The following is a 15,107-nucleotide window of genomic DNA, read 5'->3' on the forward strand; positions in this document are numbered from 1 at the left end:
TTACGTGGATACTACCACCCACACCATGGTACGCCAACCGCCCCATCCAATGCAAGATGGTTACTCACGCAGATAGAATTCCCTCTTCAACTCTGCCTTGAAGCAATCATCTGCTATCCGCCGGGATTTGGACACGTTTGCGCAGTCTCCAGCGACCTCCTCGCCCGCACTTCAAGGTGCGTTCTCCGATCTATGTGTCGGATTCTAGCTGACCTTGCTTTGCATAGGCCAGATTGCTGCATCATTAGCCTCCCTATCACGAACCGTTGACGACTATTCAGCTTTGTCGAAGAAGGAGCTGATTCCGGAGAAGCAAGAGAAGGCATTTGATCGGGTCAAGAATTTCCGCAATGAGTTGGGAGAATACCGAACACAATTCGACCGTCTGCGCAAAGAGCGTGAGGATGCAGTATGTTCCAATCATAACAAAACAAGCTGGACTTGATTTTTCTCTCCTACGAGCTTCTTGACTGACCTAATTCCCTAGCAATCGTCCACCAACCGCAGTGAGCTTTTAGGCCGTCGACCGCATCACGCCGCTACTCCCGAGAATCCCTACGCACAGTCCAACCTTCCCCAGGCCTCATCTTCCTTTGCGCCATCCTCCGGGCTGAGCTTTGGTGGTGGACCCGCCGACCACAGTCGTGAAAGCCATGCGCTGCGCGAACAATCTTTCTTCTCCAACACCAACACTCAATTGGATGACTTTTTGGATCGCGGACGTGCCGTGCTAGCGGATTTGGGCCAGCAGCGAGAGGTATTGAAGGGTACCCAGCGCCGACTGTATAGTGTTGCCAATACGCTGGGTGTGAGCGGAGATACTATCCGCATGGTGGAGCGACGCGCCAGACAGGATAAATGGATTTTCTGGGGCGGCGTGGTGATATTCATCCTCTTCTGTTGGTTGGTGCTGCACTTCTTGCGGTGATCAAGGACTTGTATACTTTCCTACTGTACTCTGTAACGCTCTGTATGGTGGTCATTTTTTCTGGTTTAGGTTTAGCTTTCCATCAGCGACGGCGTTTTGATCGGGATATCAGAATCAACAATGCGATATGTGTTTTATTCATAAGGTGTCACATGTAAAGTAAGGAACAAGTACTTAAAAGCATCCCAATTCCACCCGAATTGTGCAATTGTTTGCGATTCCGCCCGAGCGTTGGGGATCGGCCGAGCACCGGGACATCGGAAGCGTGCTAAAGTGGAGACAGCTCACCGGGCCCCAATCTCTTTCCCCTTCTCATTCCCTCTCCCTTCTTCTTCCTCCATCCAACATCATCTGGAACCAGTAGACATAATGTTTGCCGCTCGCTCTACCTTCAACCTTTTCCAGAAGCGCGCCTTCTCCGCTTCGGCCAGCCAGGTACGTTATGATGAATTGATCTGTATTTACCCGCGCTAACCCTTCTACAGGCCTCCAAGGTCGCCGTTCTCGGTGCCGCCGGTGGTATTGGCCAGCCTCTGTCCCTGCTGCTCAAGCTCAACCCCCGTGTCTCTGAGCTTGCTCTCTACGATATCCGTGGTGGACCCGGTATGTGATATTGTGTCATTACCTCTGTCATCCCTTTCTAACGTGATTTTTAACCAGGTGTCGCCGCTGATCTGAGCCACATCAACACCAACAGCACCGTCACTGGCTACAACCCCGATGCTGCTGGCCTCAAGGAGTGCCTTTCGGGCTCCGAGATCATTCTCATCCCCGCTGGTGTTCCCCGCAAGCCCGGTATGACCCGTGATGACCTCTTCAACACCAACGCCTCCATCGTCCGCGACCTCGCCAAGGCCGCCGCTGAGGCTGCCCCCAACGCCAAGGTCCTGGTCATTGCCAACCCTGTATGTTCTCAAATCATTCTATAACCGATCGATGAGCTATATCTAATATATTGCTTAGGTCAACTCCACCGTCCCCATCGTCGCTGAGGTCTACAAGAAGGCTGGTGTCTACAACGCCAAGCGCCTGTTCGGTGTCACCACCCTGGACGTTGTCCGCGCCTCGCGCTTCATCTCCGAGGTCCAGAAGACCGACCCCTCTGGCGAGAAGGTCCCCGTTGTTGGTGGCCACTCCGGTGTGACCATCGTTCCCCTGCTGTCCCAGTCCGGTCACCCCGCCATTGACGGTGAGGCCCGTGATGCCCTTGTCAACCGCATCCAGTTCGGTGGTGACGAGGTTGTCAAGGCCAAGGACGGTGCTGGCTCCGCCACCCTCTCCATGGCCATGGCCGGTGCTCGCTTCGCTGAGTCCCTCCTCAAGGCTGCCCAGGGTGAGAAGAACGTCATCGAGCCCACCTTCGTTGACTCTCCCCTCTACAAGGACCAGGGTATCGACTTCTTCGCTTCCCGCGTTGAGCTCGGCCCCGAGGGTGTTGAGAAGATCCACCCCGTTGGCCCCGTCAACGAGTACGAGCAGGGTCTCCTTGAGGCCTGCCTTGCTGACCTGAAGAAGAACATCCAGAAGGGTGTCGACTTCGTCAAGGCCAACCCTTAAAAAAGTCGCTGTATACCACCTTTAAACCAATTTTCCAGTTCTCTCCGTTTTCAGAGCGTCTGGCCTTGTATTTCTAGATCGATATAATTGACTTAATGAATATCGGTCTAATCCGTGAACATCTTACCGTAATGAATCCTATTTCAAACGTAGGGCTATCTGATTTGGATAAATTGGATTGATTGGCAGTAGATAGCTACATGGTTAAATGCTGAAAAGAAAAGCAAGATTCCCCATTCTTGATGCCTTTCACTTCTCGGCTATGTAAATCATCAGTCACAAGTCACGAACTCCTCAAATCTGAACGACACATCCGAGTAAAGTCCTAAACTAAGTGTAACTACGCATCGCGTCCAGGTAACCCGTTCCACCACGAAGGTCCTGATCGAATGTCTCCGCGACATCTAGAACCCGTTTGATATGATCCATAGATAATGGGGTCTTCTCGTTGACCGCGAGCGCCTGCGCAGTACGAACTGAGTTTTTGATCTATAACTTGTTAGTTTCTGGAACAACCAATCGTCTATATTGTTGCGTAGATGAGAATCATTTGGAGTCAGAAGGGGGATAGAGCTCTTACCTGTCGACCGTTCAGTGTGTGCCGTGCCAGCACATCGAAGTCGGTCTCTGAGAATTCAGCCGTCTGGACACCTTCGATAGCACGAACTCGTTCTAGGAACATCTTCCAGATGCTGCGCTTCGCCTTCGGGGCTAGGTCACCATATCGCAATGCGACGTGGATGCGGGATTGGAAGGCGTCGTCGAATGTTTCGACGCGGTTTGTGGTAAGGAAGAGGATGCCCTGGAAATACTCCAGGAGACGAAGGAAGATGCTGACAAGAGCGTTGCGGTGGATGTCGTGGATGGTCCGCTTCTCAAGGAAGATGTCTGCTTCGTCGAGGAGGAGAACCGCACCCCATGAGTGAGCGATGTCGAGGATCTTGTTCAATTCTGCTTCCAATGAACGCGAGTCGGTTCCCAATTCTCCTGCACTGACCATGTACAGTGGACGTCGGAGTAGCTCGGCGATGCCTTCGGCTGTTAGGGTCTTGCCTGTCCCGGGTGGACCATGCAATACCGCAACCAGGCCCTTCCCCTTGCCCTGGATTACGTCGTCAATGTTCTGGGCTGCATGGAAGGTGTGCGATTCGACAAGGGCCTTGACGATGGACTTCTGGTTTGCTGGGAGAACCAGTGAGTCGAATGCATCTTTGTCCCAGTCGATATCGCTAATACCCGAGATGGTGAACTCCAGCCACATCTTCTCTGTGAAGGCGAAACCCAATACGACGGGGCTGGCGATGAGCAGCTCTTCCTCGGTGAACTCACGACCTACGACACCTGCGCTGCCTTCAATGCGATCCATGTTCTCCTTCTGAATCTCTAAGCCGTTGTCGTCGACTTCTACCTCCACTACGCGAGGAGTCCCATCTTCACCTTCGATTACCTTGTACACTGTCCGTGGAGTATCAGATACCCCTCCTTGCTCGGATTCAGAGTCAGAATCCCCGCAGCAGCAGCCATCGCTATCACCATCCTCCATGTCACTCAACCCCGCGTCAGACAACTCGAGCAGGTCCGGATCCTTAGGCCGGACTGTGCTTATGGGGTAGTTAGGATTGATCCGACGGTGGATGGCTGGATCAATCATCACCCGGCTTTCGATGTTGACCTTGCCCACAGAATGGCGCTTTTTCTTGTAAAATGCCATTCCTTTGTGGAAGCGGTAGTTCATACCGCGCAGTGCCACGAAGCGCTTGCCGCGCTCGACAAGACGTGTTCGCAGTCCCTCGGCATCACGGTGGTATTGGAGTGGGAAACAGGCGAGGCTGGTGATTTTGCGTGCACCCTTGAATGATTCTACTTCAGCGGCCATGCTGCCAAATCCAAAGTCTTTTCCGTCATACTCCAGGTATCTTCCCTCGATGCTGTACCATTGTCCTTTCATGAAAGAGGATTCCTTGATGGCGTATTCGATCTTAAAGGCTCGGGGCTCGTCGGTGTTGCCGTATGTCGGGGTATATGCAATGGTGTTGGGCTTAAACAGAGCCCAGAGTAGATCGAAAGTGATAGTGTTTGCCTCGAGAAGAGGGTAGAGGGTCTTTTTGATGTTTGCATAGTCGGTGTCGAGATACTTGATCAGTACTTTGAGGTGGGCCGCTTTGGTAGCAGCTGCTTTGCGCGCTTTTCGTTTCTTTTCGTTGCGCGATTGCTGCCTCAGATCTTTCATGTACTGTCTTGATTCTTCCAAATACAGAAACAACATATTTGGGTCGACTACTGCGGGCTCTTCGACGAGACTGACACCCTTAACGCCATCCATCACCTTGGCCAGCGACTCACGCAGGGGCTTGCTCTTAATATCCACCACTACATCGAGAAATTTGTTCTCCCAATTGAACTTGCGACGCACCGTGAAGATGTACTGGTCCCATTCGTCCGCATCGGGATCGTCCACCGTCTCGGTCAGCTTGTACTTGTGGATCGTGCTATCCCACACTGGAGGGGAAAATGGTTAATGAAGTCCAGGTAAGACATAGCATGGGCCTGGGCACGACTCACATTGATCTACACGCTTGAATGCCACCTTAGAGGCTGGCTTCTTCTTCTTTGACCGCTTCTCCCGCCGAGTCTCGCCTGGAGAATCGGTCGTACCAAGATCATCACTAGTCTGATCCCGCAGTCGTCTATGTCGCTTCTTCACCGTGAGCTTTGAGACCAACTTCCGCAAAAGCTTCTCATCCAACGACGAATCTGATTCATACGAGTCCGACTCAGCATCCGAATCGCTGGAGGTATCCGAAATCGAATCAGCAGCTGCCGACTTGCGACCACGCTGCTTGCGCTTCTTCCGCTTTTTCTTATCCTTCAACGCCCGTTTGGTCTGAGCCTTCGCTCGCATTCGATTTTTCTTGCGTCGCTCCGGCTCCGAGTCACTTGCGATTGAGTCCGTGACTGAAGTGTCCGTGTCAGTGTCACCAGTAGAAAGCGAGGAATCCGAGTCCGATGATTCGTCCATATCCCGCTTCTTGTTTTTAATTTTCTTTTTCTTCATGCCTTCCATTTTGTCATGCTTCTTGCATCCTGTTCCTGTCATAGGCGAGGTTTCCGTGACTGGAGAGGTAGCGGCATCTTTGACCGCTACTTCAGGGACGGGCGGCGGCGAGCCATTCACTATTTTGATGTTTTCAGTGGATGGCTCAAACTCGTGCTTGATGTCTGCGGTGTTGGTGATGGGCTCAGCCATGGTGGAGCTTGAAGCTTGAACCAAAGTGGGGAAATGAAGTGTGGAGGCTAGTGGAGTGGGGGTCCACTGGGGTCTGAATTGGAAGGCTGATCTATTCCGCCACAAGGACAAGGAGGGAACGAAAGTGAAGTTAAAAGCTGGTGAGCAAAGAAAATCAAAACCAAGTGAAATGAGAAACAGAGAACAGGCACGTTGTAGAGAAAGAGTGGGGTGCGACGGAGGGTTTTAATCTGGCCGGGATCACAGTGCAGGTGGAAAGAAGGAATCAACGACACAGTGAAAGGGTCAGAAGCCAATCAAGAGCTCCCACGAATGTGACTGCGTTGGCTTATGTTAAGCTGTTAGACGCCTCATGCTACCATGCGTTGTCATTTGACGAGCGGCTCTGCCTTGTTTACTCGGTCACACGGGTTGGGTTGATCCTTGTGCCTAAAGTGCGTCGGAGCTATGTAGATAAATAAGAAATTAGAGATGCTTCTCCTCCTTATGTAGAAGCTATCTAGTTGGTGAATACCGCCGAGATATTTCTTGGGGTGAATGCATTGCTGCCTCAAGCTATCACACTTGCATTAACTAACTTACACATCTCCGGCGCTTACAAAGCCACAGTTTTCTATTAAGAGTGATTCAAATCTTTCATTAACATTAATGCATGTATGCCAAGGGAAACCATTCCCTAGTACATATGATCTCTTTGACAAAAGGCCAATGAAACCTACAAACCTAGACGATAAAGAGGACCAGATGATAGTGGACTGGGTGGATTCCAAACCGAGCTGAGCTCCAAGCTCAAGGTGGAGAAATCATTGCTCCACTAATAACAGGGCAAGGGACCTATTGGACCACACCGCTTATTGACACAGTGAGGCTGTTTGATCCCATTTGGAAATAATTACTGCCTCAGATGAGTCAGAGCAGCGGAAACATGAATGATTCTGGAGTATTCGCTCTCATGCTAATTTCCATTCGGATACAGCTATACATATCACGAGCTTTGCAACTTCCATGTCCCACCCGGAACGCGGGCCGTACCATTCACAAGTCGAACCCGCTGCCCAGTCTGAGAGATCAAAACCCCTTCAATACCAGGAAGTTGAACAACTCCCGTAGTAGAGGACGGAGTGCTAAATGAAAACCGACTGTACCGCTCCCCAGAGGATCGCTGGAGCGCCACCGAGAAAACTCCATGAGCAGAAGCCAAACCAGCATCAACGGTGGTCAGATTCCCAGGTTGGGGCGCTATAATCCAGGACTTACCCGCCGGTTCGGTAAACCGAATCCCTGCGGCGTATGCAGTGAGCGCATATGTTGGACCTGTTGACCAACCATGAGCATGTGAGATCCGCGCATCATCGATGTAGGGCGCGTAATGTATGGATCCGTCGGTCGAGTACCCCTCGATGAATGTGGATTGGGTCATCTTGGAGTCTAGAAGCATGTATCCCCATTGCAAGCGAAGAAGATCTAGTGCTGCATTGGGCTGTCCAGCGATATAGTGTGCTTGGAGCTCGAAGCCGCCTATAAATGGGGAGATCGTAGCGCCAGCTTCGGGGGCCGGGGCCCCGTAGGGTCCCCAGCGGGCCTTAAGGGCGGCGGATATTGTTTTGCGTTGGGTTTCTGACTGGGTGATATTGGCTTTGATGGCCCAGGTGTTTCCATCTTGAGGGTGGAGACTCGTTGTTTGGTTGTCTCGGTACATTCCTGCTGAGGAGTCCCAGAGGAGTTTGTTCGCGCCAGATTTGACTCCTGCTGCGACACTTGCCCAGTGGGTGATCATAGAGGTCTGGTTCAACTCTTTTGCGAGATCTTGGGCATCGTTCAGAACGAAGTAGAGAATTGAGTTGGCCTCGATATTCTGATCTTGTAAGTAATGACTTACTAGTATCCATTGGCTGGGGGAATTGAACTTACATGACCTCCCATTCCATATCGCAGCCAGTCGGCAGACAAAGTTACGTTGGCCAGACCGGTACTGTCAACTGACTCCAATGCCCACTTCACTCCAAGGACATATTGGTCCCAATAGCTTAATGCCCACGCTTTGTCTCCTGAGAAACGATACAAGAAAGACATGCCGATGAGGTTGTGTAGGTGGTAGGTATAGCTCTCGCCGTAATTGAACGGGGTGCCAGCATAGGGTAGTCGACCATCAGCCTGCTGCAAAATAAACAACGACTCCAATCCCATCCGAATACTGTACAGATCGCCAGTGCTGACGGCAATGCTTTCAAGAGAGATAGCCATATCCCCTGGCCAGACGAGCCGATCGCGCTTCGCTCCATCGGTGATGGTACTAGTTCCATTTGTAATCGTGTAGTTATTGTACCAAGTGTTCATTTCTGGCAGGACGATATCGTCGCTCTGCGAGGTGATAGAGTCGCCGGCCGTCGGCTCAATAGTACACAGCTGGTTCGTATATGCGCCGGCATACCAGATCTTGTTAATCAGCTCATCGTCGGAGTGGAACCAGCCCGTATATTCCCGAAGATTTTGGTCCGGTGCGGAAGTGAGGTTCACGCGGAGAGCGTCTAGAGCCACCGTGGCACTGGTATTACTCGCGACTGTCAGATACCGGAAGGCACCTCGTTGGAATTTGGTGGCTGCCGTGTATTTTCCTGCACCCTTGCCGACGTTGAACCACAATGGTCTGTCGAATCCAGAATTACCAGTCGCATCGCTATATTCGCTGCTGATCCAGAGACTGGACTCGGTAAATGTGACAGACAAGAATGCGGATGATGCTGAGGCGGAGTTAACATCTAGGGATACTAGGCCAGCGACGTTTTTGCCAAAGTCCAATGTCACAGATGAAACGCCATTGAAGGTGGCCCCTTTACCAGAGGATTGTAATAAAGAGCTTGCATTTATCACGGACCCATTGACTTGGTAGACTGATGCTGGAATTAGGTCTCGTGAGCTCGGAGCTAGAATGTACTCCTCGTATGGCACACGCGATGCGACCGCTACCAACGGTAGCAGCAGAAGAGTAACCCCAAACATTGAAGGAAAGGTTGGAAGAAAGCTCTGATGGGCTGATGAATCCAGTGTTTGGAATCAGTCTCCCTTTTGTATCCAGCCACCCCTGTGCCATGTCCCTTGTCCGCTAGTTGAGACCTAAGCTTTCCGCAGGTTGGGTGACGATCCAGAGCTTCGGTGTATTTCACCCCGGAATGCGGAGTATGAGGTATCCTGCAATTCTCCGCAATTTAGAGAGACTTGGCTGGTAGTTTGTCGGTTGATCAACACTCCGATCTGACGAATGTGGGGTTTGCTCCATTTCCCCACATTGTGTGGCCATTCTGGTGCCTGTTTCCTAGGGGTCTCAGTCGAAGTTGAGCCGAGGTGGATTATCTGTATAGGAAAGGGTGTTTCACTTGATTAATGTTACATCGCTAGTCAACTCTGTTTCTGCAGCACACGTCATGAGGTAGCTCTAAAGGGTTTCATGTTGCAGCACGATAGAGACACACAATCCCCCACAGGCAAGCTGGGAAAAGCAGCAAAAGCATGGGTGGCAACTGGGTGGGTTTTGTGGCCAACACTATGAAAAAGGCGGAAGATGTCTTCACGAGGCTGGCCATTGTCGGGCTTGTAGATATGAATTGGTATCTCACGACCAGTATCGCGTGAAGGGACAGTGCCATCGAAGGCCTCCGACAAACGGAAGCCAAGAGATACCTCGAACAAAAGTAAGAACCTGGCAGTTTTTCAATGGAACATTTGTATGCATCCAAGCCTGCAGCCTTTCAAAATGGAAGAAGAGGTATACTCGAGATCCAAGAGCTTTGTACACCAAGCACAATAAGACCAATCATAAGAGCTTTGTGGGGCTGGATATTGCAGCCTTGTCCTTCAGGCTTCAACATGCGAATAGAATTGGAACTTTCCCATAGTAAACTAGTGCCATGAATCCATCAATCTCAACTAGTGCGCAACCTTCAATCTGTCATAGCAGCCTGGAATGCCTTTGGTTCAGTACTCAGATTCTGAGTCCGAGTCAGATGAAGCAGATGTCCTGACACCGTCGGCCAAGCGGCCGTGTCACAAACAATCGACCTCGGACAAGATGTTGAGTCTGCCCCCACTCCCAGCAACATTTCACGATTTATATGCCTCGACTACACGTGTTAGCACTCGGGATGATCCAAGCCTTCATGGGGGGTCGAAAGCGGGTCATCCCTCATGTCGAGGGCAACTGGCCAACTCATGTCTACCTTGAATGTATGTGTATGCTACCTTCTAGTCTGACAGAGCACTAATCCTACTAGTGTACCCATCGACGCAGGAGCTGATTCTTCTTGGACAACTGCTCCCCCAGCGCTCGTCTTCACAGTCGGGAATTCAAAGTCTCCTACACAGTGACCTAGGCGCGCAGCTGCCACTCCATATTAGCCTATCCCGGCCAGTTGTTCTTCGCACCGAACAGCGCAGCTCTTTTGAAAGATTCCTACAGACGGAAATTGACAGCTCTCGGATAACGCCGTAAGTCTAAGCCTCCATCTTTCATGCCGACAAGATAGCTAATTGCGAGATAGATTTGCATTGAAACCTAATGGCCTGAAGTGGGTGTCCAACTATGAGCGGACACGCTGGTTTCTTGTACTTCATATGTCTAAACCAGAACATGACAGCTTGAATGGTCTATTACGTCTTTCGAATCGTGCCCTGGCTCGATTCGACCAGCCCCTCTCTATGCATCCCATGGTACTCCACATAATCACGACTTCTCCGACTGTTTTCACATATCACTTGCGTGGGCACTGAAAGAGCCAAATCAGGAGGAGAAGGACCGTGTTGGAACGTCTGATTTGAGACCATTACAGGATCTTCGAGTCCGGTTTGATAGCGTCAAGGTTAAGATAGGGAATAACGTCTCGAGCATACCTCTACCAACGAACACTTGAGCCACGTTGAGAAGAGCTTGACTTCCAACAGACTATTATATGATAATATAGAACAATCAAAATCAAGACTACATCTTCAGATCAAGTACAAAAATATGCTTGTTGGGCTGGAGCGAGGCGTTACGTAACCATTCAGTCGCGTCCGCGTCGCGCTAAAACTTCCTCCCTAAACAATTCCCCCGAAACCCACGATGCAGATCCCAACAGTCACCTTGGTAAGATGTTACCTCCCAGGTTTTCTGCCTTGACTTGATGCTGAAATATGATTTATATTGCAGGAAGACCTCCAGGCCTTTCACGTGCAGCACTTCCCGGGACACGAAACAGTCGGCGCGCCCGCAGATGAACCAGAATATGAAGAGGACGTTGGCGACGATGAAGACCTGGGCTATTATCCCGACGGAGTGAAACGGACTCTCACTGATGAACAGATCCGAATTTTTAGACACAGCGAGATCCACTCGTTGCTACGCGTAAGGCAACTCGAACAAGACGATGTCGAATACGAAGCTCGTCAAGAGTCTTTTGAGAAGAACCACAATACAGTCGCGGATATGAAGTCCCAACAGGGAGGCTCAACCGCCAAGGATAATAGGAGCAAGGAAATTACAAATAAAACAAGCGGGGAGGAGCTCGTTTCTGCTGCTAAGAAGTCCAAAGGACCAGCTGGACACGAGACGGATAGCACCATGTCTGAGCCCCTCAGTTATGAGGAGAGCCACCAGACACCATCTGGCCAAAATAAGCAACCGAGGAATCAGAATCCATACCCTGGGCGAAGGATCATCTCCTATGACGACTGAACGGCCAGGTAGCACCACCTTGGTGTCTCCAACAGCCTACGAATCAGTCCAGAGTTATTCGTTTCACGGCGGTACTGCATCTCGTGGAATATCGATCTATTGTAAAGTGGTCTTCTCATGCGGTGAGTTGGTTAACATGCTTTGTTTCTTTTCATTCTTTCCTATTCTTTTCTTTTTCTTTTGCCTGCCCCTACCTCCTGCCTAGCATGACGAAACAATCATCCTTAGTCGGAAATGCCATACCATTTACGGATGCGTAAGGCTTTGACGACTATAATCTTCTCTCTGAAGGCACTTCTGGACCACTCCTTGTTATTGCATTTTTGGGACTGGATCACTTGCTTATTGTGCCTAGTCTTAAACATCATCCCCGAGTAAAAAAAAGGCGGCTATAACGCCAAGCCCAATGAGACGCAGGATTCAGAGCTGATGTTAGTCGGCTTGCTACGCACGAGCCTCTGCCCAGTTGAATCCATGTGCTCGACTTCCCCCGATCCACTGATGATAAGAACCGGTTGCTTCGAGTGGCAGCCCCAACCGCGAGCTTCTCCAGAACAAGTCAGCCCACAGGAAATCGAAGACCGGAGCTTCCAGTCATCCTGGATTCACGATGGCATGTTGCAAAACCCGGCGGCACGTGCCCGACGAGTTGCGAATAAAGGAGCTCAGCGAGGTTGGATCAATTTAAAAAGACATTCCTTTAGTTGTCAGGAAAAGGAATTTGATACGATCTAATGGTATTTTGAATGTCATTAGTGATGCTGTACATGCAATCAATTTCTGCGCCGATAGCTTGGTAGAGAAAAACAGTGTTTTGTTCTTGTCTGCGATGCAGCTGGTGCTGAAGATTCCGACTCATCAAGACTCCAATCAGTTACCTTGCCTACTGACGAGTCTCACAGTTATGTAAAGACATCAGTTACCCGTAGCATTTGATGGACAATAGTACCCTTAAAAATTTGTAACTTCAAACGGCAAAAATGAACTGTAAGGCATTTTATCCAGATAACGACAAAATTGTCTTCCATTTCTCTGTATTATCTCCTTGCCAAACTAGTACGCCTGATCAAAGTCATGTCTTCGTCAACATATTCCGCCTAATAACTCAACCTGTTTGCTCTCTGAACTCGCATAGTTCACCCTACATGCACTTACCCAGCACAAGCATCGGGTCAAACATACAACCTCCGCTGCAACACATCGAGTGTTCGTAACATTCCACTCCAGTGCTCATGCACATGTCGACATCGTCATTAACGTCATCTGCATTACAGAGGTCCTGGCTGCACCGTGACCCTCCGGAAAGGTCGCAGCAAACTTCTCCAGACATGCACTCGGCAGAAGACGAGCATAGAGCACCCAGTGCTCGCTTTGGCATACATTTAACCTGCCCATTATGCTCAGTGCAGTATCCCTCGCGACATTGATGGTCCTCAGTGCACTCAGAGCCCAACTTCAGGAAGCGGCTCATTTGGCAGGTCATGTCCTTCTTCTCCGAGCAGAACATATGGCCGCCGAGGTTGAAGTGGCATTCATGATCGGAATTGCACTTGTCACCGACACATTGGGACATATGCATAGTGGAGACGTGGTCGTTGTTATTCGAAACTTTGGTCAAGACATCGACCATCTCGCACTTGACACTCTCTACCATTCCACCGAGGTAGGAGGTCAGCATCGTGTTCTTATGGGAGCGATCGAACAGTCTGTAGTGCGAGCGGTCGAATGCGGCCATCACATCTTGGCAATTTGAATCACTGTTTCTATTACCATGTGGCTATGGAGATGGACAAGTTCTATCAAATACCTGTACATGGTGCACATGGCCTTCTTGCCTGCTGTGATCGCACAAGGAATATAAATGGATCCAACATTATGGTATCTAGCAAGGTGAGCAATATGAGGGATGAAATACCTGGCAGACTTACAAATCATCTGTGCTCTTGAGCGGTTGGCACGCTCCATTCATCGGCATCGCTTTTTGGGAACTCCAGTCGCCGTATCCCTGACTGGTGAATAAGTGCGGCGTGGAAGCAGGCCGGTCGAGTGTCATCTCAGATACATCCTCAAACAGACTTGCCACGACTCCCGCAAAGGCCGTCAAGGGAAGAGAAAGAAAGATGATTCTCATGGCCATGTTGACAGACTCGCTGAGCAACTTTAGAACTTGGATGAGTGTGAATGAAGGATTGGATGAAGAGAAAGAGGCCGGAATTTATATCAAAAAATTACAACATCGGTACCTTCAGTGCTTCTAATATCGAGAAGTGAATCAACTTCCGAGTCCACTAGTATAGTATAGCGAACGGGAATCCTAGGAACAGTTCGTCATACGATAGCGCCGAAGGATCCGAGGCATGCCTAATGGCTCTTGCGCCGTTGAGCGTATCCGATGCGATCCAAAGAGGCCGATGCCTTGAGATCTGTTGTCTTAGAACTGGATCCCTGTATTTGAAAAATAACTTAGACAGAGCGATCTATCCGTGACCAACGGGCTCAGCACCCCGCATACTGAATTGCCCAGGTGATAGGCAAGCCTCAATTAAATTCTGGGCCGGACGGAGGGCTTGGTGCAACTACTGGGTCAATCCTGGTTCACACCAACTCTACTTCAGATAAACTCTTGTGATGCCAGTTTAATGCTCCAGCCCATATGATTGAGTTAGTCCATGTTGAAACTTCGCTTATCAGTGGGAACACGAAACAGTTTATCCTGCAGTAATATCTTCGGCAACTTACATAGTACTTTAAGGTCACAGTGGTCAGTAGCACGGCTCCCAGACTCCAATTAATGTACACGGTAAGTGGTAGCACGTTCTTCAAATTCAAGGTTGCCAGATAGGAATATCCAACTGGGCATGAACGTATTGATCCATCCGGTATTACTAAATCTGTAATTCAAGCAACGTTGTGGCGCTCTTGGAGACCTGTCAATCCATTATTCAAGCCCTGTATACCTGTGGACAGCGAACATGCTATTACCACGTGTATTGCAATTATATCTCAATCCTAGTCCAGGTTTACCTACACCCTTAACTATCATTAGCCTGGACAGGGGACCAACAACTACCTTTTCTACGGACAACTGCTGTCCTTGCCATGGGAAGTCAATTCCATATTGGCTATTTCGGATGGGTAGATTTCCAGGGAGGAAAGCCTATATAATCGCAGCAAAAATGCCTATATTTTTGCTTTCAAGCTCCACAATAGCATCGGCAGAAGAGTCACTGCTGCCCAAGAAGATGGCGGCCCATTCTTGTTTATAGCCTCGCCAATTCCATATAAGGACCTGAATCTTTTTGAAGTTTAACGTATCTTGCGGCTTCATTTTCGAGCCGATCAGAGGGGCATTGGGCCTGCAGCCAACCTGGTGCTACTTTTAGGTTCATCCTAGCTGCATGGTATGATTGATATTTTGGTTTAAATACATGACAGACAGATTGAGCTAGTGTGACTTTCAGTCTAGAGCAATTTCAACAGCGGCCTTGCGCAGGCGGTCACAAGATGTACCATCGTTTGACTGGAAGATTCATTCAGACGAATATTGCTTTGAAGTACGATTATCCAGGGTGTTAGAATCCGCCACAAATTCCATGTCTCAAAAGAATTGAACTGCACGGCCGGGGCGTTGAAAATCAAAGGACGGCGTAGTGTGAGAGAGAAGATTT

At 49.8% G+C, this 15,107-nt stretch overlaps 7 protein-coding genes across 7 annotated transcripts; 4 read left to right on the forward strand and 3 right to left on the reverse strand.

Moving 5' to 3' along the window:
- Window positions 1-25: 25 nt before the first annotated feature.
- N7503_007969 (golgi SNAP receptor complex member 2 family protein) lies at window positions 26-1,053 on the forward strand (the record flags this gene model as incomplete). The annotated part of the gene is made up of 4 exons (XM_057067516.1): window positions 26-28; window positions 77-176; window positions 228-409; window positions 488-1,053. The coding sequence occupies 4 exons, from the start codon at window positions 26-28 to the stop codon at window positions 926-928; spliced, it is 726 nt and encodes a 241-aa protein (XP_056918371.1). The 3' UTR covers window positions 929-1,053.
- A 244-nt stretch (window positions 1,054-1,297) lies between these two features.
- On the forward strand, window positions 1,298-2,485 carry N7503_007970 (malate dehydrogenase; the record flags this gene model as incomplete). Its single annotated transcript, XM_057067517.1, has 4 exons — window positions 1,298-1,363; window positions 1,414-1,531; window positions 1,589-1,833; window positions 1,892-2,485. The coding sequence occupies 4 exons, from the start codon at window positions 1,298-1,300 to the stop codon at window positions 2,483-2,485; spliced, it is 1,023 nt and encodes a 340-aa protein (XP_056918372.1).
- Window positions 2,486-2,815: 330 nt separating this feature from the next.
- Window positions 2,816-5,732, reverse strand: N7503_007971 (ATP-binding protein; the record flags this gene model as incomplete). The annotated part of the gene is made up of 3 exons (XM_057067518.1): window positions 2,816-2,974; window positions 3,066-4,984; window positions 5,048-5,732. The coding sequence occupies 3 exons, from the start codon at window positions 5,730-5,732 to the stop codon at window positions 2,816-2,818; spliced, it is 2,763 nt and encodes a 920-aa protein (XP_056918373.1).
- A 985-nt stretch (window positions 5,733-6,717) lies between these two features.
- On the reverse strand, window positions 6,718-8,732 carry N7503_007972 (putative alpha-L-rhamnosidase A; the record flags this gene model as incomplete). Its single annotated transcript, XM_057067519.1, has 2 exons — window positions 6,718-7,587; window positions 7,644-8,732. The coding sequence occupies 2 exons, from the start codon at window positions 8,730-8,732 to the stop codon at window positions 6,718-6,720; spliced, it is 1,959 nt and encodes a 652-aa protein (XP_056918374.1).
- Window positions 8,733-9,871: 1,139 nt separating this feature from the next.
- On the forward strand, window positions 9,872-10,496 carry N7503_007973 (HVSL domain-containing protein; the record flags this gene model as incomplete). Its single annotated transcript, XM_057067520.1, has 3 exons — window positions 9,872-9,953; window positions 10,001-10,214; window positions 10,268-10,496. The coding sequence occupies 3 exons, from the start codon at window positions 9,872-9,874 to the stop codon at window positions 10,494-10,496; spliced, it is 525 nt and encodes a 174-aa protein (XP_056918375.1).
- A 331-nt stretch (window positions 10,497-10,827) lies between these two features.
- N7503_007974 (DUF3807 domain-containing protein) lies at window positions 10,828-11,439 on the forward strand (the record flags this gene model as incomplete). The annotated part of the gene is made up of 2 exons (XM_057067521.1): window positions 10,828-10,851; window positions 10,915-11,439. 2 exons carry the CDS (start codon window positions 10,828-10,830, stop codon window positions 11,437-11,439), a joined length of 549 nt encoding a protein of 182 aa, XP_056918376.1.
- Window positions 11,440-12,580: 1,141 nt separating this feature from the next.
- On the reverse strand, window positions 12,581-13,576 carry N7503_007975 (uncharacterized protein; the record flags this gene model as incomplete). The annotated part of the gene is made up of 3 exons (XM_057067522.1): window positions 12,581-13,196; window positions 13,247-13,321; window positions 13,368-13,576. 3 exons carry the CDS (start codon window positions 13,574-13,576, stop codon window positions 12,581-12,583), a joined length of 900 nt encoding a protein of 299 aa, XP_056918377.1.
- Between the last annotated feature and the right edge of the window lie 1,531 nt (window positions 13,577-15,107).

Source organism: Penicillium pulvis (genome assembly GCF_028828015.1).
Source record: "Penicillium pulvis strain IBT 33274 chromosome Unknown contig_7_segment1_segment0, whole genome shotgun sequence".
Classification (NCBI taxonomy): Eukaryota; Fungi; Ascomycota; class Eurotiomycetes; order Eurotiales; family Aspergillaceae; genus Penicillium; species Penicillium pulvis.